The sequence below is a fragment of the Heloderma suspectum genome, chromosome 2 (assembly GCF_057233095.1).
Source record: "Heloderma suspectum isolate Gila_16-S chromosome 2, 16-S_ref, whole genome shotgun sequence".
NCBI lineage: Eukaryota > Metazoa > Chordata > Lepidosauria > Squamata > Helodermatidae > Heloderma > Heloderma suspectum.
In genome coordinates, this window is record NC_139459.1 from 263,334,707 (window position 1) to 263,360,496 (window position 25,790).

Genomic DNA, 25,790 nt, shown 5'->3' on the forward strand with positions numbered 1-25,790 from the left:
AGATCAAGGGTCCATCTCCTCCATTATTCTGTTCACACAGAGGCTAACCAGCTCCCCACGGGAAACCCACAAGCAGGACACGAGCGCAACAGCAGCCTTCAATAGGACTTCCAGAAGCAGGCTGGAAGAGGTAGCATTCTGAAAGCAATATTATTCAGGGATAGAAATGAATCTCTTCTGCAGCAACCGGAACCAAGTGTAAAGGTATTTGAACTGAACTGAACTGAACAAAACAAGTTCTTACTGGGCTATGAACATATTGTACCAAGAAGGCAGTCAAAGATTGCAGTTTAGCCGCATGCTGCAGAGAAAGTTGCATGTGGCATATGCTCAGTGATTATTCAAATACGTCTATGAAGAAGCTTTGCTCAGGAAAAGTGCAAAATGCTTGAACACACGATTGAAGCACTTTAGCTACTTAACTTTGCTTCTGAAATTTTCAGCCATGGGGCATACAACTGCAGCTGAAATTTTGAGGATGCGGCATTCTGTACTTAATACTAATTTGTGCTTGCATGGCATATTTACAGAATACACACAGCCTGACAATAGGAAAAAGCACCGTAGGATACATACGGCTCAGACTTTGATGGCTTTGTAGATCAGAAGTTGAACTTCAAATTGTGATAAGGCAGTTAACAAATCAGTGTAGACCCTGGATGTACATGGTGGAACAATTTTACCGGCATATGATTCAAAGACAAAAAAATTTGCAAGCTTTCAGACATGCTTCTTGAGTTGTGCTGGCCTGGGGAAGAATTTATCTTCTCTTAGAACTAGGAGTCATTTAAAGCAAATGATTTAACATTTTCCCTTGCTGAATTCCTTTAAGACTGCACGGGAGGTAGCAGCACAGGTTCATCACTGTTGCTCCTACAGTTTTAATAAAAGTCTTCTCCAAGAAGGGAAAGGACAAATATGCAGTTCACAGATTTACACGCACTTTGGACCGGTTATGGACTATTACGAAATCCACTACAATGTGATCTTTATTATTATCTTTATTATTGATCTTTAATATTTACAGGTGAATTAAATGAACTCCAGTAGCATCATCATTTTCAGATGATATAGCAAAAAAAAGTAAACAAATACACAGTATTATGGCAGAAGTCTTTTCTCAAGTAACCAGCAACAAACTAGAATTTTTTCTTCATGTTGTGTCTGGTGGAGGGTATCAGAAAAGTTGTGACATGTTTGAAAAAGTGCATTGCCACGCTAAAACGTAGCAAAACTAACACGCTGGCGTAATTTAAAAGTCGTAATATATTCAGATGCTGTGAAAAGGACCCAAAGATAATCTTGCTGAACCTTCTGCAAACACAATACAGTAGGCTGCATTTCTCGTGGGCACCATTTTTAATCATAAAAATTAGGAGAGCATGCATGGGTATATTTATAAGCTTCTTTTTCATATCAAGTTTTCAAAGCGGCTTTTAAAGATAAAAATGTAAGTACATGCTAGATTTTCTGAACAGTCTAGAACTAAGACAAGTTGGGATTCTTTCTAAACCAAAACTACAAGTTAAAGCTAAATAGTAGTAGAATTGGACTACAGCACACAGAATTTAAAAAACAAACACTGTTAGAATCTTGCTTAAAATCCAAGAGTTGTTTAGAGGAGGGAAATGAATACACAGTACAAACAAACAATGGAGTATGACAATAAAAGATCCTTTTATTATAAAAATCTATACAATGAAATGCCAGACATAGCAATCATTTATATCTGGTTTATTTATATATATTTATATATCTATATATCCACATATAGTTTTTACTTATACCAAAGTAAAACTATGTTATATCACAAAATGCCTAACACTACCATTTATTGCTCAATAAGGATGGCACAACACACACTCTTAGCATAACTGATGCCATGCTAGCTACAATACCGAACAAACAGCCAAACACTGCATAACACACACAAAAGCAGCTGTTAATTCTGAAGTGGAACCAGTCTGATCATTCACTTTATAAAAATATTGGAATCATATAGATTTAAGCATTATAAAGGAGGAATATATTATTTAAAACATTTAAATAGTGCATATTGACATTTTGCATGTGGTATATAAAACATTCATGTACAACACTATACAGTACACATAGGTTTTAATGTTTGGATGCACCGGTGTCTGCAGACTGATAGAAAAGTAACTGAAGTGTAGATTGCACAATGGAGCTGAATAAAAGCCACAAATTATCTTCAGCTTAATTTCCAACCTTGCAATTCACTACGGTTCACTAAAAAACCCTTCCAGTTGTAAAAAAACAAAACAAAAAAGGCAAAGTATCAGAATATAAACTCATTTTAGGACTTTGTTGGGTTTCAAAATTTCATGCCTATAATCACAGTAAAAATAAGAAACATAGCAAATGGACAAGTATGGAGTATCAAAAACTTCCCATCCCATGTTAACACACCAGCCTGATGAGTTTACATGCTAGCCACATTTCACAGAAATTCATATATTTTTTTTTGGTCTTTCAGAAAGCATTGAGAAACAATATCTGCGCTGATATTAGCTGTTCATAACACATGCAAATAGGCACATGCAAAAACATGGCCACAATACAAAAGATATTCAGAAGGCGCAAATTTAAACACTTAGGGCTAAATCCAGTCTTCTCACAGATGCAGCAGTCATATGATCCCATAACAGAAACGTGCTCTTCCCTACTCGGTGCTCACACGGAGGCACTCCGTTCACCAAGTCATTAGTGAAGGCCTGGGATGCAGTGTCTGCGCATGTGCCATGGAGGCAAGGTGAAAGGGGGCTCTGTCCTACAGTTATCTTTATTTGCAGAACCATGTCCATGATTAGGACTGGATAGAGCTCTTCAGATGACGCACATTTAAAGAAAAAAACATAAAAGGCTGTTGTGTCGTCTATACTAGGCAAAATAAATGTCACCAAAAATGTTTCAATTCTGAAACTGCATCATGCAAGGACGATATATCTGCTTAACGCCACAAGGATTAAATCACTTTGCTTTCCATTTCTACAACAGTGACACAGTAGAAATGCTTCTTTTAAAACTAGCTCTGTCCATCTTGTTGATCACAATTATATCGATTTTAGCCCTTGATAAGATAAGCTTATTTCAGATACAGCAGAGTTAACGTAAGCTCTCTGAGCTGTACGTATCTGAGCACCAACACACTCTCCCCTACAAGGGTAAGATGCAATATCTAATTCAGACCATACACTTAAGTCGCCATTAGCCAATAAATTGATAACTGATAAATTAACAGTAATGTAAGTCTCATAGGCAATATGTGATATAAATGTTCTGGTTTTTCCAAGTTTTAAAAATACAACAAGCAAGGTCACTTTCTGGTTTGTCCATTGTCATCTGAAACTGAAGAGCAAATAGGAGCTTTATGTTTCAATATCCACAGACCATAAACCATTGTAACGACAGATGTCACTTGAACTCAAAAGTTATTCTGTAGCAGTCCTCTGAAAGGCATTCAGTTCAGTTTTGGTGTTCAGGAACACAGTTGTGTTCTAAATTGCTGCCATTGTTCCCCATAATAAAAAGGCAACAGAGAAGTTCAGTGTAACACTAACAAATGCAGATGAAACAAAGTTAGCAGGTCCAGAGTTTTTGAATGGTTCTAGTCCTACAGTCTTTTGGAAACAAGATGCATTTGTAATATTAAAAAAAAAAAAAACATGAGAAGAAAACTAATTACATTGGACAGAGCAGTCTCAATTTAAGATTTTCATTAGCTCTCTAGACAGGACCTACTTGCCCCTCGAATGTGGCACCATAATAAAGTGTACAAAAATGCATTCTTTCAACAGCACAAGACAAAAGAGAACACCTAACATCACTATGGACAGCATAAGAAAACAACCTTTCACTGTTATGAAGAAACAGAATTTATATTTATTTTGAGGAATCTTGTTTGCTGATGAGAACTTCAAGAAGCCGTAGTTTGGCTTTAACTTTCTTGTATTCTCTGTACTCATCAAGCATGGGAGCACGATCTTCCTTCTGAACATTCCTGGGGATGGGGGGAAGAGAAGAGAAAAGATACATTTTAAAATCCTGGCCAACTTGGTTTGAAATAGATTGGATACATCCAGACCAGTGGTTTTTCATGCAGCCTGCACCACCTCCTACAATCTTTCACTTGTTATTTTTCAGCGCTTCATTTACTGCATTTAATGATACAAGATTTGCAGGAAAGAGGTACAAACCTCACATTATAGCAAGCGCTGCTAATCAGAGGTACATTGCTTCTGATGATGGATGTTTCATTTAGCTAGATAAGCACAGCCTTTTACTGCATGACTTAATCCAATTTAAAATAAAATATCTTCAGCATGCAACTGCCAGCAGCTCATTTTATCTTATATTCTCCATGGGATTTTAAAAATGGACTTTTAAAAAAAAATAACTCATTTTAATGATTAAGAGTAACATAGGATTGTGTCCACATTCCACTGAAATAGGTGTAAAGCTATCACAATGCTTGATCACTTAGATGTAAGTGTTCTGCAAGCAACCAACCCCGCCGATTCTGTTGTGCAAACGACACCTACCGCTTACACAAGGCAGATTTAGTGCTTCCGGGGGCAAGCCCCCAATCTCACAGAAATGCTCCTTTGTGGAACGGAGCAGGTCAGTGGAGCTCTCTTATGCAAGATCATTTTGGATTGCCCTTGGAAACGCTATATCTCCATTGTGCAAGCGGTAGTCCTGCTTGCGAAACGGAATTCGTGGGACTGGCCAGTTTCAGATGGTCACCATTGGATACTGCCCCAACTAATTTCTTTTGAGGCATAAATGATTGTATCAGATATGCAACAACGAGAAGAGAAGTACTGTGTAGTAGTACCAAAAGTTATCTAGAATAAAATATAGAATGCGCTAGATACTTCAGGAGACTAAAGGATGCTCTGTTAATTGCTCAAATTTCAGTTAACTGTCGCCACAATGTATAGGAGGTATGACTTTTTTTAAAAAAAATGTTTACAATTATGTTTAGGCTGTCTTCATGGGTAAAACCTTGTTGAAACTCTAAAAAGTTAATGTTTTTCTTAGGAAAGTGAAACTGAAAGTAATATAATTCTGTTTGGTAGTAGTAATTAGACCTTAACTTTCTGCTGATACAACTGACTGAAAGAGATGTTCCATTTGTTTAAATTTGATTAAAAAATAAAAGAAGTGAAAATGTCCAGAGTCTGAGTTCAGAGAAGCTGTTCTACTGGGATCTGGCCTGTAACACCTCTCACATTCATACTCCACTACCAACTCTTAACAGAATCATCACAGGAAGGACAGCATAAATGTGCTGTAGAAGACACACCATTCTGCTATACTTGTAGGTACTGGAATGGGACAAGGCTTTGTTTTGCCTCAATTATCCCTTAGCACTATGGGGGGAGAGATTTATTTCTGCAGTCTGTAGTTTTTTGTCTTAGTGGCTCAAAGTCCATTACACAGAAAACTATAGATTTCTGAAGCTGTGGTCAGAACAGAGTGGGTGTTCTGGGGACAGCTGTGTGGATAGTTTAGTGGAGGACCTTGCTTGTTCCCCATCCAGCCCTGCAGCTGCTTCTATTGGACCCACCCCCTGTGCCATGGAGGGAAAAGCTGTTATCGCCTATCAGCTGCTGACTGAAGTTATATGCCTTTCTATGCTTAGCACTGAAAAAAGCTCCCTTTCTTAGGAGGGAAAAGCATTTCTCTCCGATCAGTGGCTGATCAGACGCAAGAGGTTTTCAGCAGCTGATCAGAGTATAAGAGCAAAGGGGGCAAAGTCAGGAGAAGTGATTCAGTTCTGCTTCCTGCAAGGCTTGCCTTGCTTACTTGTAAGGAAACACAATGCTCATGCTTATTTCTGAGTAGACATGCAGAGGCCTGGTGTTTGGAATACTATTGAAAATGCTGCTAAGTAAGTCTTTCTTGCTTCATTTTGAGTAGACATGCATAGGTTTGTCCTGCTGAATTGTGAGTAGACACACTACTCATGCTAACTTCTGAGTAGAGATGCTTCCTACTACAAATTGGTAGTGATGGAATTGCGGGTGGGGGTGGATTTTTTATACTCCACCACCACTGGATTGCAGTCCACAAGAGCTTCTCCAAAATAGAATCCAATCCTTGGGCTGAAAAATTTCCTCACCCTGATCTAGAGTATCTTCAGGTCCTACTTATATAAACCATGAGTTTCTCCTTCATGGGAAAAACAGTACTGTCACACAGCTGCACTGTTCACTGTTGTAGAGGCAAAGCTGAGGGATATGTTTGCCAATAACGTTGTAGTTGACTGCCATGGAGAGGTCCTGGAATAGTGTGTGTTATATTTCTCCATCACTCCACTGAATGTAATGACATATTCTTTACTTTGATTGTACAAGCGCTATGTGCAATAAATCTCCAGGCTCTTCTATGGAGCCTATACAGCCTCTTGCATAGAAACTGTAAAGTTACCTCTTGCCGGATTGAGATAAATGGTTTCCCACTGGGTTCTAACCTGTGCTCAATTTTATCAGCTTCATTCATTTTGATTGGCTGTTTTGGCTGTTTTTATTTATATGAATTTTAATTAAAATTACAGTCGATTGTGGTTGCTGATTCTACTAAATATATGAAAGCCAGTATCACATTTAATGCTAATTAAGATAAACAACAACACTTTTTTTTCTTCTCATTGTTTCCATTAACAGAAAACATCCAGGATAACCAGTTCTGTATATTAAACTGACCTTCCATTCTGCTGATAAAACCCTTCTTCAAATTCCCGTAATGTTTTGCGCAATTTCTTTTTTTCAGCTCTGGCTTTCCAAAGTTGCTCCAATAATTCAGGCCTAGAAATACATCATAAGAAAATACATTGGATCATCATCATTGTTATCCCATCTCCAAAAGAAGCAATAACGTGTGTTAGGTAATAAAATGACATTTGTTCAGAAGTTGATTTGATAAAGGGTGTTTCATCAGGGAAAAGTTAAAACTATTCACTTGCTACTGACATAAAGAAAACAGCTGAGTGAAATTATTTTGCTGAACTGATAAACTAGAATGACATTTCAGATGAAACTCCTTCCCTGCTCAACCCTAGATCCCATCACAATCCTCAAATATTTGTTGAAAAGTATCAAGCAGCTATGTTGATTATGAAATTCTACATCTGTTGTTTAGCACTAACATGGTCATATTTACATACATGGAAGCTGCACGGGTACTAGACAGACGGAGCTCTCGAGTCAATTTCTCTTGACTTTCTTCAACATCAGATTCTGAGTTTTCAACTGGGCTAGTAGTAACAGACTGTGTTTCCTGGGCATTCGATGTTAAGAGATCAGTCAACTCTGAAGACAGATTACCTTCTTCTTCTTCCTCTTCCTGTGAAATAATATAGTTGAAAAACAAGCATTTAGTATTCCAACTAGTTAGCCATAGCCCCAGTAGTATGCACACTGGTTCTGCACATGCTGTCACATTTAAGTTTCTGCAGCAGTTCAGAGTATGGGAAGCACTAATTTGAAGTGTAGCTGCAGTTAAACTCAAGAGCACATGCATTATGGTTCTTACAGCTTAGGGCCATTGTCGTCTTTAGACAGACAAAATACCTTAATTTCGTCAAAGAAGTGAGCTGTTTCTCCTTCTATGATAGGTTGTAGCATCTGGCTGCGTCTTTTGGTTGATGGTGACCCCTAAAATATAATCACAAGATGTTAAATAAGACACAAGAATAATAACAGCTTTAAGTTTTTGTTCCATTTACTTTTAGAACATGGGGTCAGTTTTATTCTATATGGTTTTCTATGTTAGCAAAACAGTACATTGAAACCTAGTCAAAATCTATCTTCAGGTTTTGTTACTAGCATAGAGTGAGAACATTAAATCTTACATGGCACTAATATCCTAGTGCCAACTATTGCAAATGAATTGTCTGTCCAGTTTTACAAAGTGTCTACAAAAAGATCATCACTTTAAAAAATGATAGTCACTTCAGACAAAGGTCAATATAACAAACGTTGATGAATGCTGGCAAAGAAATAAGACATTTGCTGAAGCTGACAAGCTAAAGACACACTGACGAACTCTTCAGCAGGGACTAATTTAGTCACCTGTTATCCAAAACAAAGGGATTAAGGATAAAAAAATTCACTACCCAGCATTTCACTACCAAGTTCTGCAGTAGGCATCGTCAATATAAGGACTAGAACATGTCTCCAGAAGGGAAACACACAGCATGGCATATATTCACTGATGAGCTAAATAAACACCGATCTGTTGGAAAACGTATGAAGCACAGATTCTCTACTCACAAGAACAGGAGTAATGCTTGCTCGAGTTAACATTTGTTTCACAAGTCTGTATCTGTCATAGAGGGGTTTAACAATATGCCTTTCTTCTCTGGAAACCTGTCAAAAAGAAGAAATGGGTCATCTAACACTGAAAATTAATAAAATGTGCTCTCTTCTACACTGAGAAAAGATCACATGCTCTGTTAAGCACTACAGTAATGTTGCTTATTATTAGATTCACATTCTAACAACGTGTTAATTAATCCACGATTTGCCACCATTACATGCAAATAGCCCCCTAGAGTGTGATGTGAAGAGTGAAGAGCCACAGGGATGAAAAGGATAAGGAGACTCATTTGCTAAAACTGAAAAACTCCCTAGCTAGATGCTTCTTAAGTCACATCCAGTGACACTCTGGACAGATAGGCTATGTTCCAAAGTTCTGGATAAGTGGCAGTTGTGCAACAAAAAGGGCGTATCACGGAGCAGCTCGATATATTAAGGTTTAGAGCAGGGGTAAGCAACCTGGTGCCTGCCAGATGTTTTGAACTACAACTCCAATAATTCCTTACCACTGGCCCTTCCAGCTGTGGCTGATGGGAGTTGTTGCCTAAAACATCTGGACAGCACCAGGTTGCCTACCCCTGATTTAGGCCGTTCAACAGCATGGAGGTTTGTTATCAGTGTCATGTAGTGACACTATTCTGCCCTGTAACAGCCCATGATGCTGCAAAATTCTTATAACCTAAGTAATCAAGTAGGTTGTCTTGCAGGATCCTCATATATATGTATAGAGAGCCAAGCAGAAATCCTTAAACTTTTACTATCTCTCCCTAACGTCATACAAATTCTCTTGTGCAAAAAGCACGGGGGCTGTATAACAAGAGATCCCAGATGCTATGTTCATGTGGAATGCAGGCAGCCAAACTGTTGCTGAAGCAGAGCTTCTGTTGGCTAAAACTGACTTGGAAGAGCAGCTGACTCTCAGCTCTCCTAGATAACAGTGGCTATCAGCCCAAGGGAAGAAAGTAATTGACACTGCCGAAAGGAGGGTGGGAGAAAATTAGGTGCTTTCTGCCAAGAGACTACGCCAACCTCTAGTAACGCAGAAGATGAATGAGTGACTTCAAAGGGGTAGAGACTTGCTGCTCCAAGAAGCAGTCTTCTTTGCTACATGTTTGTCTCCTATTCTAAGCTGTGGACCCATCTATAGCCTTCCCCAAACTAGTACTTTCCAGATGTGTTGGACTACACCTCCCATCACCAATAGTGGGAGTTGTAGTCTTGCACATCTGAAAAGCGACAGGCTGGGGAAGGCTGGCCTAGAGTTTCACCAGAGATAATCAAGAGAACAAAAGTTAGGTGAAGTATCCAGAAAAAACATGCTTTTGTTCTAGCAGCAAGAAACTATAAGCCAATGTGAAAGGCTTTCTGGGAATTTTCACAGAATAATGAAAACTGGAGCAGAAAAAAGTCTGGCATTGACAATCGAAGGTCAAGAGCAAGTTTCAAGCATCTAGCATGGGGTGTCAGTTCAGCATTTTAAAATGGAGATAGTCAAAGGATGTCAAGATTTATAGCTAGGAAGTCAAACTAGGAGAACTGATATAGAAGCAATCTCTTAAAAATTTCCTTTAGCGATATAATTGTGAAGGGGGGATGTAGTTGTGCCTCCACCACTCATGCGGAGCAAGAGCCACTGACACAGTACTGGGATAAGGATAAGCAGCAACTTTATTCGAGAACCTTGCATCAAAACCAGTTGGTAATTAGAGGGAAGGGATCTAAGCATTGGTAGCATCCTGCGCCTTTGCAAAATAGAAAATAGGATGGGACTGGAAAAAGACAGAGCCTAATGCCACAGACATTCACTTGGAGATGCTGCTCTTATCCTTCCCGGTTGCAAGACTAATTCAGGTCCCCAAGCACCCAAAGTTTCTCAAGGACTACTTCTCTCAGAGGTTCATGGTTCTAATTCTTCACCCTATTTTCCTTACCTATGCACATCCTTGCCCAGTATAATATTATCAGTTGGGCCACAGCTAACATATGTCAAATTTCCCAACATGGCAGAGGATCACTGAGGGGATCACAAAACCAGAGACCCAATGGCAAACCAAGAATTCAAATAAAGATTCCTTCATAATGTGGTTGACTAGTGGCCAAGCTTTATTCATAACAACCCTGTACAGCAGAACATACTAGATCAAAGTATGGGCAATGTCCCAGGCTCTTCCCCTTATGTGCCATATGGCAGGCCCATGCTATTGTGGGACGTGCATGCGGGGGGGTTCAGACCCTTGCCTATTTGCAATGAATGATTCTGGTTACAATCCCAAAGTCCTTGACTATAACTTAAAAATTACACTATAATACAGAATGTCAGCAGAATTCAAACTCTTACATTTTGATTCCTTCTCAAATTAAGATTTTTTCAAATGCTTCCAAGTTCTTATGCTGAAACTATGTATTAATTCAACTATTTCAAAATAGTTTTCAAACCCATTTTAAAAAAATCTTAGCTTGAGAAGGAATCACAGTTTAATTATCAGAATTCTACCCACTAAGGTATTGAAAGCCACTTGCAGCTCATTCTTTGGCCTTCAACATGGCATGCATTCAATCAACATGCTATTTTAAGAATCATTTGGGAATCATAAGATACGATAACTATTTGGGGCAGGTGTTCAGTAATCTTGCATGATCATGTCAACTGGTTTTAAATAATTGCAGGCGGGGCAGGGGGAGAGACTATGAAATATTACCGGGCGTCCATGTTGACTTTCGTAGTACAGGAGACTTTTTTGGAGTGAAGTTTTTTCTTCTGACAGATGGTCTTTTGTCATTTTCTACAGTGAGAAAGAAATCAAAGTGTCTTAAGTGCACTCTTTTACTCCTGAAGCTAAAATAAAAAAGCCTAAAAGGATATAATGAATAAGAGATCTGCATACTGGTACTAAAGCTCCAAAGGATTCCAAGCCCATGCTCTTTTGTATGAGGCTTCCCTGTTCAATTAACTGTCAGTGAATGTTTCATGTGCCCCAATGTCAAACAGAATTGCAAGTCCCTCACTTTGCAGAACTCTATATGTGGATTTGAGACTGCAGCAGAGCAATAGTTTGTGAATGTTTCTGCCTACAAAATTAATATACAGTGTGGCATTATTATAAGCCAGTGATGGCATGCTGTACTAGGAAAGTTAGAAGTGTCATAAAATAAGCTTGACAGGAGTATTTCCATTTCTTCTTCAGGAACAACAGTACAAACAATACTTACCTTTATATCTTCTGGTAAGCATCTTTCAATTCGTTTTTCCTTCAGCCTTTTAAAAATGAGTTCAACTGTGGCCTCCTTGGTAGGCTTTTTCTCTTTCTGCACAACCCGCAGATCATCTTCATTTTCTTCATCTTCATGATCCAGAGATGAGCCAAAGCTTTTTGGAAGAGTGTTACTTCGTGGGCGTGTCTGAGGTATGAATTCTCCATCTGAGCGTTTGTGCTTTGCATCTATATTCCAGAAAAATTACCAAACCCAAACAAAGAACCACTTTGCAATTATTACTGTTACATTACCTCAGTCAAAACAGAAATGAGGAGGATTCTCATTCTTGCATAATGAGTGAGGTATGATTCACGTTTGTTTTCAGAAAGATTAAGATATTATTTCTCTCAAATGAAGGCTACGGAAATATGCATAAACTGTATATGTTTGAGATTAACACAAATCTCTTACCTTTTATTTGCTTTTTCAATTTGGTGAGCTCTGTCATCCACTTTAAAACCTTTGGGTTTGCTGCAATGTCAGAATATGAGGGCTGCAAGGAGATATGTATAACATTAGTATGCTTCAATAAGGCTGGCTTTGCCATTGGAAAACAAAGGCTTCCATGCCCCTTGCTGGACAAAATCAGCAACAGCAGCAAAAACTAGCCCTTGGTTTGTAATACAGCCTAGCATGCAGCTTCACTGGCCACAAACCTTTATTTATTAAATTATTTATTTATTAAATTTCTTAATCGCCCATCTGGCCAGTTGCCCGGCCACTCTGGGTGATGTACAATAATACAAACAGTTTAAAAACAATAAAATCACACATTAAAACATCATTTTCTAAAATTTCCCTAGCCCACCCCAAATGCCTGCCTGAACAACCAAGTTTTCAACGTGTGGCAAAAGCTAATTAAAGAGGGGGCATGGCGGAGTTCCCTAGGGAGGGAGTTCCACAGAGTGGGGGCCACCACAGAGAAGGCCCCCTCCCTTGTCAATACCAGCCTAGCTGTCCTGGCTGATGGACAGAGAGAAGGCCATCTGAGGCTGATCTTGTTGAGCGGCCTATGTGGTATTGCTGGAGGCACTAAGCTTCCACTAAGCTTAATTAATTAGTAATTAATTCCCCAGTGGAGAATTAATGTAGTCAATAGCATAATTTAGCTTTTCAAGGTAAACTTCAAGGTTGTGGCTTTCCTTTTCATCAAATAAGAAAATGTTTATTTGCCAATTTATGTCATCTAACAGCCCAAGCAGTATGCAATTCTACTGTCTGCCACAAAAACATGACAATCAATAGGAATTATAAGCACAGGGAAATAACAGAAATTTAATCCCATCCAAAGAATAAGTGAAAAGGAGAGGAGATAGTAGTTCACCCTGCTTTCTGGTCAGTGAGCTCCCCTCCCAGGATGATGCCTACAGCACAGATTGGCAGGCATTCCACATATATTCTTGTGTATTAATTCAGTAAGGAAGAAAACCTCTAAGAAGTTTAGGGTAGGGAATGGAATGGGCTGATAAAAAGTACAAAATGCAACAGCTGGAAGATCAAATGTTTTGGGTATGCTAGCTAGATAGCAGTGTGCAATAATAAAATAGTTTACCTTGAAGTTTTTGTCTTTTTCAAATTGCTCCTCAAATTGCCTAATTTTTTTCTGCAACTTTTTGACTAGTTGATAAGGAGTCTTTTCTTCCTTTCTGTCATCCTTAGAACTACTAAATGATGCTCTTCGAGTTCTGAATTAAAAAAAAAAAGGTGGGGAGATTTTAGATGCTTCATACATGTATTATAGAACAGGCAAAACAAAACAAACAACAGCAAGCAGGTGTACATTTCCATCACAAAGCCCATGGAGCAAACAGAACAAAAATAGTCTCACCTGTTAACTTCTCCTCTCACACAACATTGTCACTAATCCTCACTATAAAGTTGTATTTTGCTCAGATGAGAACATGGCAGGTGAAAAAGCTGTCAGTCAAGTGCTTGAGTCACTGATAAGAGCCACCCCTTCCTCTTGCCACAAGATGATTGATTTCTTCCAAAAGCTGTAAACCATAACATCTAAAAAACTATTAAACCATTGGCAAACCCTTCTCTATGGGAAAAAGCATAGCTCTTTCACACCACACCTTTAAAAAGTATCTGACGTGTAAAAGCAACAGCAGAATATACATCCTTTCTCTTTCTAACACCGTGTCAATCTCATTAAAACAAAAAATGTATACAATGCAGCGATAATTGGAACAAAAGTTTCAAGATTCATTTCTACTATTATATTCGCAATAGTATTTTTATGTAATTCGCTTCAACTGAAAGCTAACAATTCAATTTCAAGGTTAACAGCTCCTGTAAGATGTCAATGCTGTATTTTATGTATGGAACTGGAAATCAAACTGCAGCATGGGCAGAATGTTCCTGAGATAGCTCCACAGCTATCCCATGCCTTTTCCTCCACGTACTGTGTTCCCTTCCTCCTTGTAGATGTGACTTTCAGCACACAGCTTTCCCATTTTAAAGAACATATGAAATGCTCTCTTAAGATTTGGAGTCTGTTCAAGCTGAAAGCAAACACGAAGTCTAAAGATTCTGTGTCAGTCTTGCTATGCTAATTCTGTTTCTCTAGACTTCTCCTGTTACTCTAAGATCAGCAAATGCCACAAAGTTTGAGTTTTCTATAAACTGCATATTCACAATATATCTAAAAACAATTCCACAGTTCAAAAGGTAGCTGACAAGAAAATATTCCTGCCTTCACCACTTCCTCTGTGATTCTAGCTGCATTTATTTTTCTTATTACAAATGGAGATAATTTGATGTCAGCACTCAGTAAGGAGGTCCTCACTCCTGAATCCCCTTCTCAACTTAATTTCTGTATATCTGAAAGGGGAACAGTCTCATCTTGTTATAACTTTCACCTCAGTGTTGTCAACAATTCACTCCTATTTTGTTTCTTTTTGGACTATGTTACTCTTTGAATAATATGCTAATCAAGATGCCAAAAGAAAATCAGTACTACTTTCCTATTTCCAATTCTACAAGCAGACACAAAGATGAAGACATAGGAAGCTCATAAAAATAGGGAGAGGTACAATGGAGTGCAAGAAAATAATCAACAAAAACTTATTAAAACAAACACTATCCATCTCAGAACTATGGCAATAGTTATCCTTTAAATATATGCCATCTCTATTTTCTTACTGGGTATTCTGAAAACGGGATTTCTCTCTCCAGAATTGAGCATTCACTGCCCTTTGTTTGACTTTACTGGAACTGGCATTACAGTAAGATGCACGCACTGAATAAGTTTCATCCACTGGCTGCTTTCAAACGTAATTGTGAGTCTCAACTCAACGTAACAGGAATTCTCTGTAGTGTAGAATTCCTACATAGATCTTTCAAGTTCATAAACTGAAATGTCTTACTGTCTAAGGCAGAGATGGGCAATTGACAAGCCTATCTTGGTCCTGAATCCATGGTCCAAGGATTTTAACCCAGCTATAAGGTAAAGAATAACTAGTGTGCCTAGGATGGCATGATGGTAGATGCTAGACACCCCCACCCCTTGTTATTACAACTGTTTTGGAATTGCGTCAAATGTAGTTGCTTCCACACTGATCTGAGTTCAGATGTGTGAGAGTGAGGTGGTGGGTGAGAGTTATGATTAAAAAAACCTTCAAAATATGTAGTTGTATGAACTGCAGATAAGGCCATCCTGATGGGACTGTACTACTATTTTATTTTCAACTGTTTTATAGCATGTGAAGTTGTTTGTGCACTCTTCCTTCTTACTACTCTGTAGCAGATGAATACTAAAATATCAAACAGGTATCAAGAAATGTTTATGCAGAACTAACTTTTTTTGGCGGGGGGGTAACACTCATATTGCTTCCAAGGAGGCAAGGCAATGAAGTATTGAGAATTACCAAGTGCATTAGAGAGAATCACATTCTCACTCTTCCTTAAATCTGAATTCAGTTGCAGTCAAGTACAAGTGTAGGACAATTCTGGAAGGAACATTTCATGTCTTGAAGCCTGATTTATCAATCTTCAGTACCTTCTTTTCAAGTTTTCTTTCCTTTCTCCCCTCAAAATATTAGTACATCAATCATAAAATGAAGGAAGTTATCCACTAACTGTATGCCTTTTTTCCAGAGAAATTTCTTTGTAAATACCAACAAGTTCATCACAAATAAGCTATCTTATTAGTACAAAACAAAAGACCAGGTAAGTCGTTTGAGTGAGAGGCTGATAAAGGTGGGGGTGTATAAATTTGTGATGCCTTGTTCCACTAGTCCTTTTTGTTTTTCCTGCCAATTTCAGTGGAGACAGATATTGATACTTTCCTGTAACAAATGGTGGGAATCTACTACAAGCAAATTGTCCTAATGGATCCAACAATATTTTGACTGCCCAACTGCTACACTTCAGACAATCTTACATACCTTTTCAGTCACACTTATTCTGAATATAGCCACTTGGAGGATGCAAACCATTAGATACTGAATGACAACTGGCTACCTAAATGTACCCAAATCTTTGGAATCTTGAGTTTAAAAAGAACAAGTATGATCTGACAAAGAAATTGGACTGGTTGTGGTCTATAATAGGATGAAGTAACATAATGGATACAAACAGGTCACTTACCTCTAACTGGTGTTCTCTGAATCCTTACACAAAGATTCTGTCCTTATGCAGAACAATTGTCAGAAATGTCCTAACTTCAAGCCAGGAAGCTGGTATCCTCATCAGTCCACTCTGGAGGGAAAGTTTTGTCTTGTGTGCGTGCCTGAAGGACACGGAGCAAGCACTTTTCTGCTTAGTATTTCCATGTCTGCCACAAACAAACATCCCTCAAGAGGGAGAGACAAGAGACACCTGCAGTATGGAAGGGGGCAGTTGCGTGACTGCACAGATAGCCACTTGAAGAGCACCAGTTATAGATAAGCAACATGTTTTTCTTCTTCATGGTCTCTGTGCAGACAAATATGAGGGACTAGCAAACCAGCATCTGCAGAGAATGCCAGTAACCTCAAGCCAAAAGGCCACTGAGAACTGTTCTACCATTCAACCTTACTGTGACATCCAAGGCACAGAGCTTAATTAACAGGGCTGTCCAACATAGCTTCTCTGCAGAGTTTGGGGAGAAGAACCTCTCTGTAGAAAGCAGAGGAGGTAATTGTGCCTCTAGTGGAATGCCTCCTGACCACATCTGGAAGAGGTTGGTTTGTTAACTCATAGCATATCTTGATGGTAGAGGCAATCCAGCGAGACAGATGCCAAGAGGAGACCTACTGTCAGGGTTGCAATAGCAAAGAAAAAGGTTAAAGTTCTTGTGGAATGAAACTATTTTATGAAGAAAGGGCTTCAACGTCTCTGACATGTGTAAATGAAGAGTATTTTCTGCATCATTCTTTGGATCTGGAAAGACCATAAGAATGAAGTTTGGATTAAGGGGCAAGGCAAATGCAATCTCAGGGCAAGAAGGAGATGCCAGGGCTCGAGACTACCTTGTCCCAGTAAATCAGCTGATATGGAGAATCAGAACAGCATAGTAGCTCCTAGTTAAGATTATGGCTACCACAAAGGCAACACTGAAACAGAAAAAGGATAGTTTACAACTGCTCTGCTGCAAACACTCCAAAATCCTTGAGTTCTCAAAATACCAAAGAAGTTGATGGGAGGATGACACAAAAGGTTTAAAATGGGGCCTAAAGGCTCATAGATCAATCATCTAGAGCTATTCTTAATATGTTTCACAAGGGAGTTAAGAACATAAGAAGAGTCATGCTGGGTCCATCCAAAGGTCCATCCAGTCCAGCATTCTGTTCACACAAGTGGCCAATAAGCTGTCAATGGGAGACTCACAGGCAAGACATGAGTGCAACAGCATCCTCCTGCCCATATTCCCCAGCAACTGGTATACCCTCCTGCCTCTTATACTAGAGCATATAGCCATCAGGACTAGTAGCCACTGATAACCTTTTCCTCTAGGAATTTGTCAAACCTGCTTTTAAAGCCATCCAAACTGATGGGCAAGTTGTGGTAGTGAATTTCATAGTTTAACTATGCGCTGTGTGAAGAAGTCCTTCCTTTTATCTGTTCTGAATCTCCCACCAGTCAGTTTCATAGAATGACCTTGGGTTCTAGTATTATGAAAGAGGGAGAAAGATGTCTCCCTATCCACATTCTCCACACCATGCATAATTTTGTATACCTCTATCACGTCCCCCCTTACTTGCCTTTTTTCCAAGCTAAACAATCCCAGTTGTTGTAACCTTCCCTCATAGGGGAGTTGTTCCAGCCCCTTTTCTGCATTTTTTTTCCAGCTCTACAGTACCTTGTTTTAGGTGCGGTGACCAGAACTGCATAGGCCGGGTTCAGACAATCAGCAGGGGAAACAACACAGCATCAGCTGTTTCCCTGGCTCCTGCGTGTGCCGGTTGCACGACTGGGATTACCCTAATTACCCGTGACGTATCGCGGGTTGCCGTGTTGTCCGAACTCGGCATGAGCGTAATGCCTTTTCTCCAACCCTATAGCCCATGGCTTGCAGTAAAGGTTGCAAGGTGGGCAAAAACTCACCATGCCCACACAGCGTGCTGGGTTCAGATGACACAGCAACCTGCAGTGCAGTGAATTTGGATAATGCCGATGGCACAACTGGCACGTGTGGGATCAAGGGAAACAACTGATGCAGCATTGTTTCCCTTGCCTAACATGGAATTTGCGGGTTTCTTCTTCTCTTTTTTTACAGCAGCTGCAGTTTTCATCAAGCTGTCCACCACAACCCCAAAATCTCTTTCACCGCTAGCTCAAATCCTATCAGGTTATACTTAAAGTTGGGATTGTTTGCTCCAGCATAGATCATTTTACCCTTGCATTTTCCATTTAGATGTCCATTCTCTCGTTTGAAGAGATCCTTTTGGAGCTCCCTACAATCCCTTTTTGTTTTAACCACCCTAAATAATTTGGTGTCATCAGCAAACTTGGCCACTTCACTGCTCACTCTTAATTCAGATCACTTATGAACAGGCTGAAAAGCACTGGTCCTAATACTGATCCTTGTGGGACCCCGGTATTTACATCCCTCCCTTGGGAGAATTTACCATTTATTCCTACTCTCTACTTTCTGTTCGTTAACCAGTTACTGATCCATAAGAGGGTCTCTCCTCTTATTCCACTAAATCAGCTGCAACCAGTGATGTGCTTTCTAGAAAGTTTTGAATTGGAACTTTTCTTCAATGCCTAAATACAGTGTGATCTGATTTAGCACATATATATATATATATATATATATATGACATTTTTACTAAACAAAACTAAAAAGTACCCAATGTTAATTTTATATTCCAATAGCCATAATTATTTGAACTGAAATATTTGATTAGAAAGAAAATTAAATAAAGTAATGTAATGGGCTTAAATGTTATATACAAACAAATTCAAACCTTTGTAGAAATCACTACTGGAATACTTGTAAAAATGTAGAGACAACATCATGTTGTTTCTTTAAATTTAAGAAAAAAACAATGGCACTGAAAATTGTTGTCATACTAATTTTTAGCACACCCAAAAAACTGCATGATATGCCTAGGCTATCCACTCATCTAAACAGAGCTTAGTAGATTTCAAAGAGTTTAACACTCTTCCACTGAGATCACAGTGGCTTCACTATAATCTATTTATTTATTCAGAAGTATTTATAAGTTGCTTACATCTACAGATTTCAAAGTGGTGTATACAATAATAAAAACATAAAATGAATACATAGAATTAATAAACTATATACATCACTGGCTGCAACTGGGCTAATCCTGTGTTTTAGATAATATATGCAATGCAAGACAGAACGGCATGGTGTCCCTTTGTGCGTGCAATATCTGCTAGCAAAGTTGTCCATGGCAAGCTGAAAAAGTAGGTAGGCTGTTTACACTGAAAACATCTCCTAAAGCAGGGATGGGCAATTTATGGTCCTCCAGATGTTTTGGCCCACAACTCCCATCATCCCTTGCCGGCCAATACATCTGCAGGGCCACAAGTTGCCCAGCCCTGTTCTAAACCATGGAAAGGGATTCCTCACAGAGTAGTAGTGAACGCGGTGGGGTGATCCTGCTGCCTAGTCGAAGAAAAAGTACCTATTACAATGAGGATTGTAAGCATTGCAGCAGATAATAGCAGGATATCATTGGCTCAGTTTTCATGAAACATTGGGCTCATCAGGGGTTGTTAAACAACCCTCGCATAAGTATATTACAAACCAAGGGTTATGCGAGGGTTATTTAACCTCATGTAGTTCACATGACACAACAACTCCCTGATTACCCCCATCACGGCTTGCATATTCAAATGTCGCCTGGCACACACCACAGCTCATCATGGGTTAAACAACCTCCATTGTGCCCAGTGTGTCATGCGAACCAGGTCACTGAATCGAATTCATTAGTAGTTGGAGAAGAAAAATGTCATCCAGTCATTCCATTATTTGTGATGATCTCAAGATCAACATGATGACCATTCCAAATGTGCCAAGGACTGATTTGATGTCTACACAGCTATGGGATGAATCAAGACTTTGTGCAGCCAAAGACCGTATACATTATGGGGGTGAAAGAAGATACATCTTAAATTGCTCCTCTGGAAAAGGAATTCACAAATGTGGACATCTTGAGACATGCTGTGATCAGGGGGTAGTATTCTGGGTAGATTAAGAAGTTGTAACCTATTTTATACCAGTTCAGGTGATGTCTGGTACACAGCTTCAGCATCATACCCTGAGGTAGAAATGAAATTAGTGGTACTAGCAGAGACAGGTAACATAGATGACAGACCTGAGTATTTTGTTAATGCTGGAAAAACTGGCATAGCTTGAGTCACTGAAACCAGCAAAAGGGGTGCAAGCAGATATGTTAGGTTGTCCTCTTGCTGCTTCTGTTTTGGCTCCTGGGAAAATGGTAGCTTGTCCAGATAGGCTTGAAAATCTCAGTCTTCAGGTAGTTTAGAAACAAGTGTTTTTGAGAGTGGGGCTTCAGAAACCAATGCTGCATACAGGGCACACACTCATAACCAAGCTTTCAGAAGCCAGCCTGGCACCAGGGTCAGAAGCAGGCAGCACAGAAGTAGAGACACAGCATAAGCATCACTAAGTGACATCTCAGAAACTAAGAAGAGCAGTTTCTTGAGGCTGGTTCTGTAAACTTCTGGTAGTGAGTGCAGCAGTCAGCTCTTCTCCCAGATAAATGAAAAAATGGTCATGGCTATATGTAGTGGCTGGGTGGGCGATTAATAAATTTAATAAATAAAATAAATAGTTTCCTCCCACTTCAAAGCGAACCACTGTGCTATAGGCATGCACAGGAGAACTAAAATGTAAAGACTTCCCAACAACAGGAAAGAAATAAAACTGAAAGAACTCACTGAGGAAAATTCCTCAGGCAGAATTCCCATTATGCCACTCTTGCAGCAGTCAGACTGAGCAGGAAGGTGTTCTTCCCACCCCTCCAGGCATGCTCATAGGACACAACTTTATTCTGAAGTAGCAGGACATGAGTGACAGCTTCCTGGCTTGAGATACAGAAGCTCCTGACATTTACTCTGCCCAAGCACAGAAGCCATGAATATACCTGTAAAGCAGGGGTGAGTAACTTGTGGCCCTTCGCATGTTTTGGCCTACACCTCCCATCATCCCTCAACACTGTTGGCTAGGGCTGTGAGGGTTGTAGGCCAAAACATCTGGAAAGCCAGAAGTTGCCCACCCATGCTGTAAAGAAACCACAAAGAGAAACAAATGGACATAGCCAGTTTTCCAAAGATTATCTTTGACCTCTAGCATTCTGGGGCAAGAACAGCTAATTTCTGCTTTAATTAAAGCTGAAGGATCCTATTGCTGTTAACACCGAGGTACTACAAGCCTGACAGCTAGACAGCTCTTTCTTACATATGGTATTTGAGAAGCAGTGTGAAAATGATAGTGAAATACACAACAATACAGGCAAATGAGAGTTAGAGAATGATAAACTCTTCAACTAAAACTTGGGCAGAGGGGGACGGACTACTGAGATATGTTGGAAAGAGTCAGTGCTTCCTTTGTTTCCGAAGCTCAAACTTAGGCTTTTTGCAGCTATAAACCTGTTTAAGGACACTAAAGTCAGTTGCAGAATTATAGCAAGTTTAAACTATCCCCACAGTCCATTATGGCCAACACTTGTGGCAAGAAGCTGGTACAGGCCCACAAGAAGCTTGAAGCTTGACTGAGTACACTTTCCACACAGACATTGTTCCTCCATTTCAGAAAAATCTGAACCAACTTTGTAGTGATAATTGTGGGTCATTTCCATATATTTTAAAAATCCTCATAACCAGAAAAAGATTCCTGTATAACAAGTTATAAGAACTACAATGTGCTAGAACTCAGTGTGAAGGAAGCCCCGCCAGTATTAAAATGCTACAACTTTTGACCTTTCACAGGCACAGGTGCCATATACCCTGGAATGCCTCTCTGTACACTTGCACTTCTCATTTGTTTTACATTTGCCTTAGCTGGAAAGAGGTTAGGGAGAATGTGTCTACAAGTAGACTTACAGTACACAAGAATGGCCAGGTAGTTCAAGAACTGTTGAATTTCCAGACTAGGTACACAAAAGTGCCAACATGCTCAGCTTTTACTCCAAAGCACCTTTCCTAAACAACAGAAACTTACTACAAACTTCAGACCCTGAAACTGCAAAAGCTGTTCTCATGGTAAGGCAAATCCTCCTAAGCTGAACCCCGTATGCATTTTCTCCTTCATTTAACATAGTGGTTTTTCAGATAGGCAAAATGGAACAAGAAGGATTTTACAAAGCAATTTCATTGGAGAGAAGTATATGATCAGCCTATAGCCATATCATGGCACCCACAATTTTGGTTTACACACAGATGAAGAATTCTGGATCCTAATACATGAGATAGAAAAAAATTATTTCATGTAGCTTACTTGTGAACTACATTAACTACCTACCTAACAAAAGAAAGTGCTTTAGATGAAGAATCTATTTTGTCTGGATCATGCAGGAAACGCTGGCTTTGCCCAAAATCCAAACTCCGATGTGACAATATGGGATGAATGTCCTCTTCCAGAGGATGATTCATTCTTCCAGCTTGTGGAGAAAGCTGAGCTTCTCCAGATTCACTGTCTTCCTGCCAAGATTTAAAAGCAGGAAATGGCTCTACAAAAAAAGAAATAGAAAACAAATGGCACTGGGATATTAGAAGATCACAAAGAAAAGCAAGTGTGCATCCAATACTTAGACTTGTATATTATAATAGTGAACATTATAAACAAAATGAATTGTGAAATGCACTGGAAAGCTACATGTCAAAGCAAACAAAAATAAATAAATAGCCCAATACACTCAAAATACATATACAACAATCTAGTGAGTGTATACCACTTGCGCATTTTATTGAATAATCAACATGCATTACTTTATAAAGCTGTACAAATTTTGCACACTAAATTATGTACAGCGTGCATTTTGTTAAAGTTCTAGAACAAAGGCAGTGGATATGTTTAAACTACATGACTACAGATACCTTACTTAAAAAGCAATAGATGGCACACTGAAATAGTTCAAGTGCATTGATAGTTAATTAAATAGTTAATTGCATTGATCCATCTGCATGAAGATTTTAAATAATGAAATGTATCTTACCAACTCTTAGAAAAGAAAAAAGAACCAATGTTGATGCTATAGCAAGGGGTGGGCAGAAGGTAGATCTCCAGATGTTTGGGACTTCAGATCCCTGCCAGCATGACCAACGGTCAGGAATATTGGGAGCTGAAGTCCAAAACATTTGGTGATCTAGTTTCTGCCCACCCCTGCTGTAATATATAAAGAGTTCTGACCTCCTCCATGTGTTGGTATATAGCAGGGATGGGGAAAGTATGGCACCCTAGAAGCTGGTGAACTACAACTCTCATTAGACCTAGCCAATATAGTCAATGGTGAGAGGTGAGGGGAGTTACAGTCAAACAACATTTGGAGGGCCACATGTTCTCCATCCTTGATATACAGGAATAGCTCACTCTAGAGTGATGCTGAAGGAGCATAATTCTTTTCAAAGAAATCAAGAACTGAACAAAATTTCAAATCAGAAGTAAAAAAATAATTTGCTCAAATGCATGTTTCATAAAATGATTTTTGATTGTTCTAAAAAGATGGAAAGGTTAAGTAAGGGATTCCAAGAAAGAAAATTCTTAATATCCCTTAAAATGCATATATATATATGGGACTTTTTAATTTGTCTTTTAGCCGCTATCCAGATAAATAGGGCCACAGACTTACTATATTTTAAATTCCAGTGCAAATCATATATTTAAAAGCTAGACAAAGTATACAGAATGACAACACAACAAAATGTTGATTGACCCACTTATACCTGCTTCCCACCGAGTACAAAAATACCTTTGAGGAATCACTTGCTTAAAGTACACTACGTTGGGTTTAAAGAGACAGACAAGCATGTTCCCATGGTGTGAACATATGAAGCTGCCCTACACAGAATCAGATCATTAGTCCATCTAGCAGAGTACTATCTACTCTGACGGGCAGCAACTCTCCAAGGTCTCAGACAGAAGTCTTTCCCAGCCCTGCTTGGCGGGATCCTTTAACTGGACATGCCCAGATTTGAACTAGGAACCTTCTGCATGCAAAGTATATGCACTACCAGTAAGTTATGGCCCTTCAGAAGGCAGCAGGTAAAGGGGTGATTTGAAAGCAACCATAAACCATGAAAAAGGCAGATAACTAAATGTATGGCGAACCATACTTACCCTCCCCATCTCTCTGTAGATGCATTGTTTTGAAATCAATGAGGGGAAAAGTGATAGGGCATGGCGCTAATAAATGAAAAAATGGCAAAAAATACTGAAGTGAACACATCGCACAATTAGAACAAACCATACATAACACGTAGGAAGTACAGCATCACAAGGAAAGTCTTCCAACTGACTCTGGGCCAGCTGCGAGTACTCAATTTCCAATGATGTGGGGTAGTTGAAACATGCCCAGCACCAGTCACTATTAGGCCCATTGTTAATTCAAAGCCTTTCCAGAAGTGTTGGATCAGAGGTTACAAACAAAAAAGCCACATGCTTTTTCATGTTTTAGCAAAACACATTTTAAACAAAAGAGGATTTACACATAAGACAGATTTTGCTCACATTTGTTTAAAGGTAATAGGAATCCAAAATGCCATGAAAATTCATAGCACTAAGGATTAAATTATTTGTGCACACAACACATGCATTTGTTTCGACTAGAATGATAAGCATTAATATAAATACTGGTCAAAGCAGATTTTGATCACAAGACACTAAATAAGCCTGGCTCTGCAAATCAGTGAACTGCACCTGAATCCCACACACTTACACAGGAAATCCAACTAGTCTAACATAAAAAGCTTAGCATAACAGAGTTCAAACCGATTTCAACAAGAAAACAGATTACACAGACCTGGTCCAGGATCCAAAGGGCCATACACAATTTTCTAAGAGCACACGGGGGCTTTCAGCCCTTCCCCAATAGCAGTCCCTAATACACACACACCAGCAACCCCAAGGTCAGGGAATCTTCTGGAGCAGGACTCCATTAGGTGCCAGAAGAGGAAAAAAATTTAATTGCTCCCCCAAACCCACTGTACCTCTCTGGATCCTGGTCCTAGAGTATAGAGCAAGAGGCATTACTTGTCATAACCTTTTCTCTAAAAGCTAACAGTCCTATCATCTAAACAGCCAACATTTTTAAAGTAAATATATGGGAAGAAGTTATATCTCTTCTTGAGCTCAGAAGAAATTTAGAATGGAAGCTACTACCTATTTGGGAATTGAGTCCAAATCAAAGTTATTATTGCTACTTAAGATACTGGCTCAGCTTCATGGGTTTGGTACTACAAAGAAGGCTCAAGTTCATGTGCTCCTTTTCTTGGGTGCTGGGTTTTTTTTATCATTCTTTAATTATGTTTTTATTGTATTTTAATGAATTGCTTTAATCAATTTTAACTATACCTGTAAGCCAACTTAAGTGCCATTTTTTGGTTAAAAGGCAGGGCACAGATAGATAGATAGATAGATAGATAGATAGATAGATAGATAGATAGATAGATAGATAGATCTAGCTAACCTAACCTAACCTAACCTAACCTAACCTAACCTACCTTCCCTCAAGCTCAAAGCAATTACATCCTGATTTTCAGCAAACAGAA

The 25,790-nt window shown here is 39.1% G+C and overlaps 1 protein-coding gene across 4 annotated transcripts in view; it reads right to left on the minus strand.

Annotated features, from left to right (window-relative positions):
• Positions 1–1,719: 1,719 nt before the first annotated feature.
• Positions 1,720–25,790, minus strand: part of FAM13B (family with sequence similarity 13 member B) — a 75,142-nt gene continuing 51,071 nt past the window's right edge. For 2 of the 4 annotated variants that reach the window (XM_084839019.1, XM_084839018.1), the window contains 11 exons: positions 24,361–24,426; positions 22,546–22,753; positions 13,153–13,285; positions 12,012–12,093; positions 11,556–11,785; positions 11,045–11,128; positions 8,301–8,396; positions 7,599–7,682; positions 7,193–7,371; positions 6,732–6,833; positions 1,720–4,021 (listed from right to left, as the gene is read on the minus strand). In XM_084839019.1, coding sequence (XP_084695145.1) covers positions 3,904–4,021; positions 6,732–6,833; positions 7,193–7,371; positions 7,599–7,682; positions 8,301–8,396; positions 11,045–11,128; positions 11,556–11,785; positions 12,012–12,093; positions 13,153–13,285; positions 22,546–22,753; positions 24,361–24,426 — 1,382 coding nt within the window. In that variant the 3' untranslated portion in view covers positions 1,720–3,903. The remainder of the gene's footprint in view (positions 4,022–6,731; positions 6,834–7,192; positions 7,372–7,598; positions 7,683–8,300; positions 8,397–11,044; positions 11,129–11,555; positions 11,786–12,011; positions 12,094–13,152; positions 13,286–22,545; positions 22,754–24,360; positions 24,427–25,790) is intronic. The other 2 variants (XM_084839021.1, XM_084839020.1) reach the window with 1 other exon arrangement.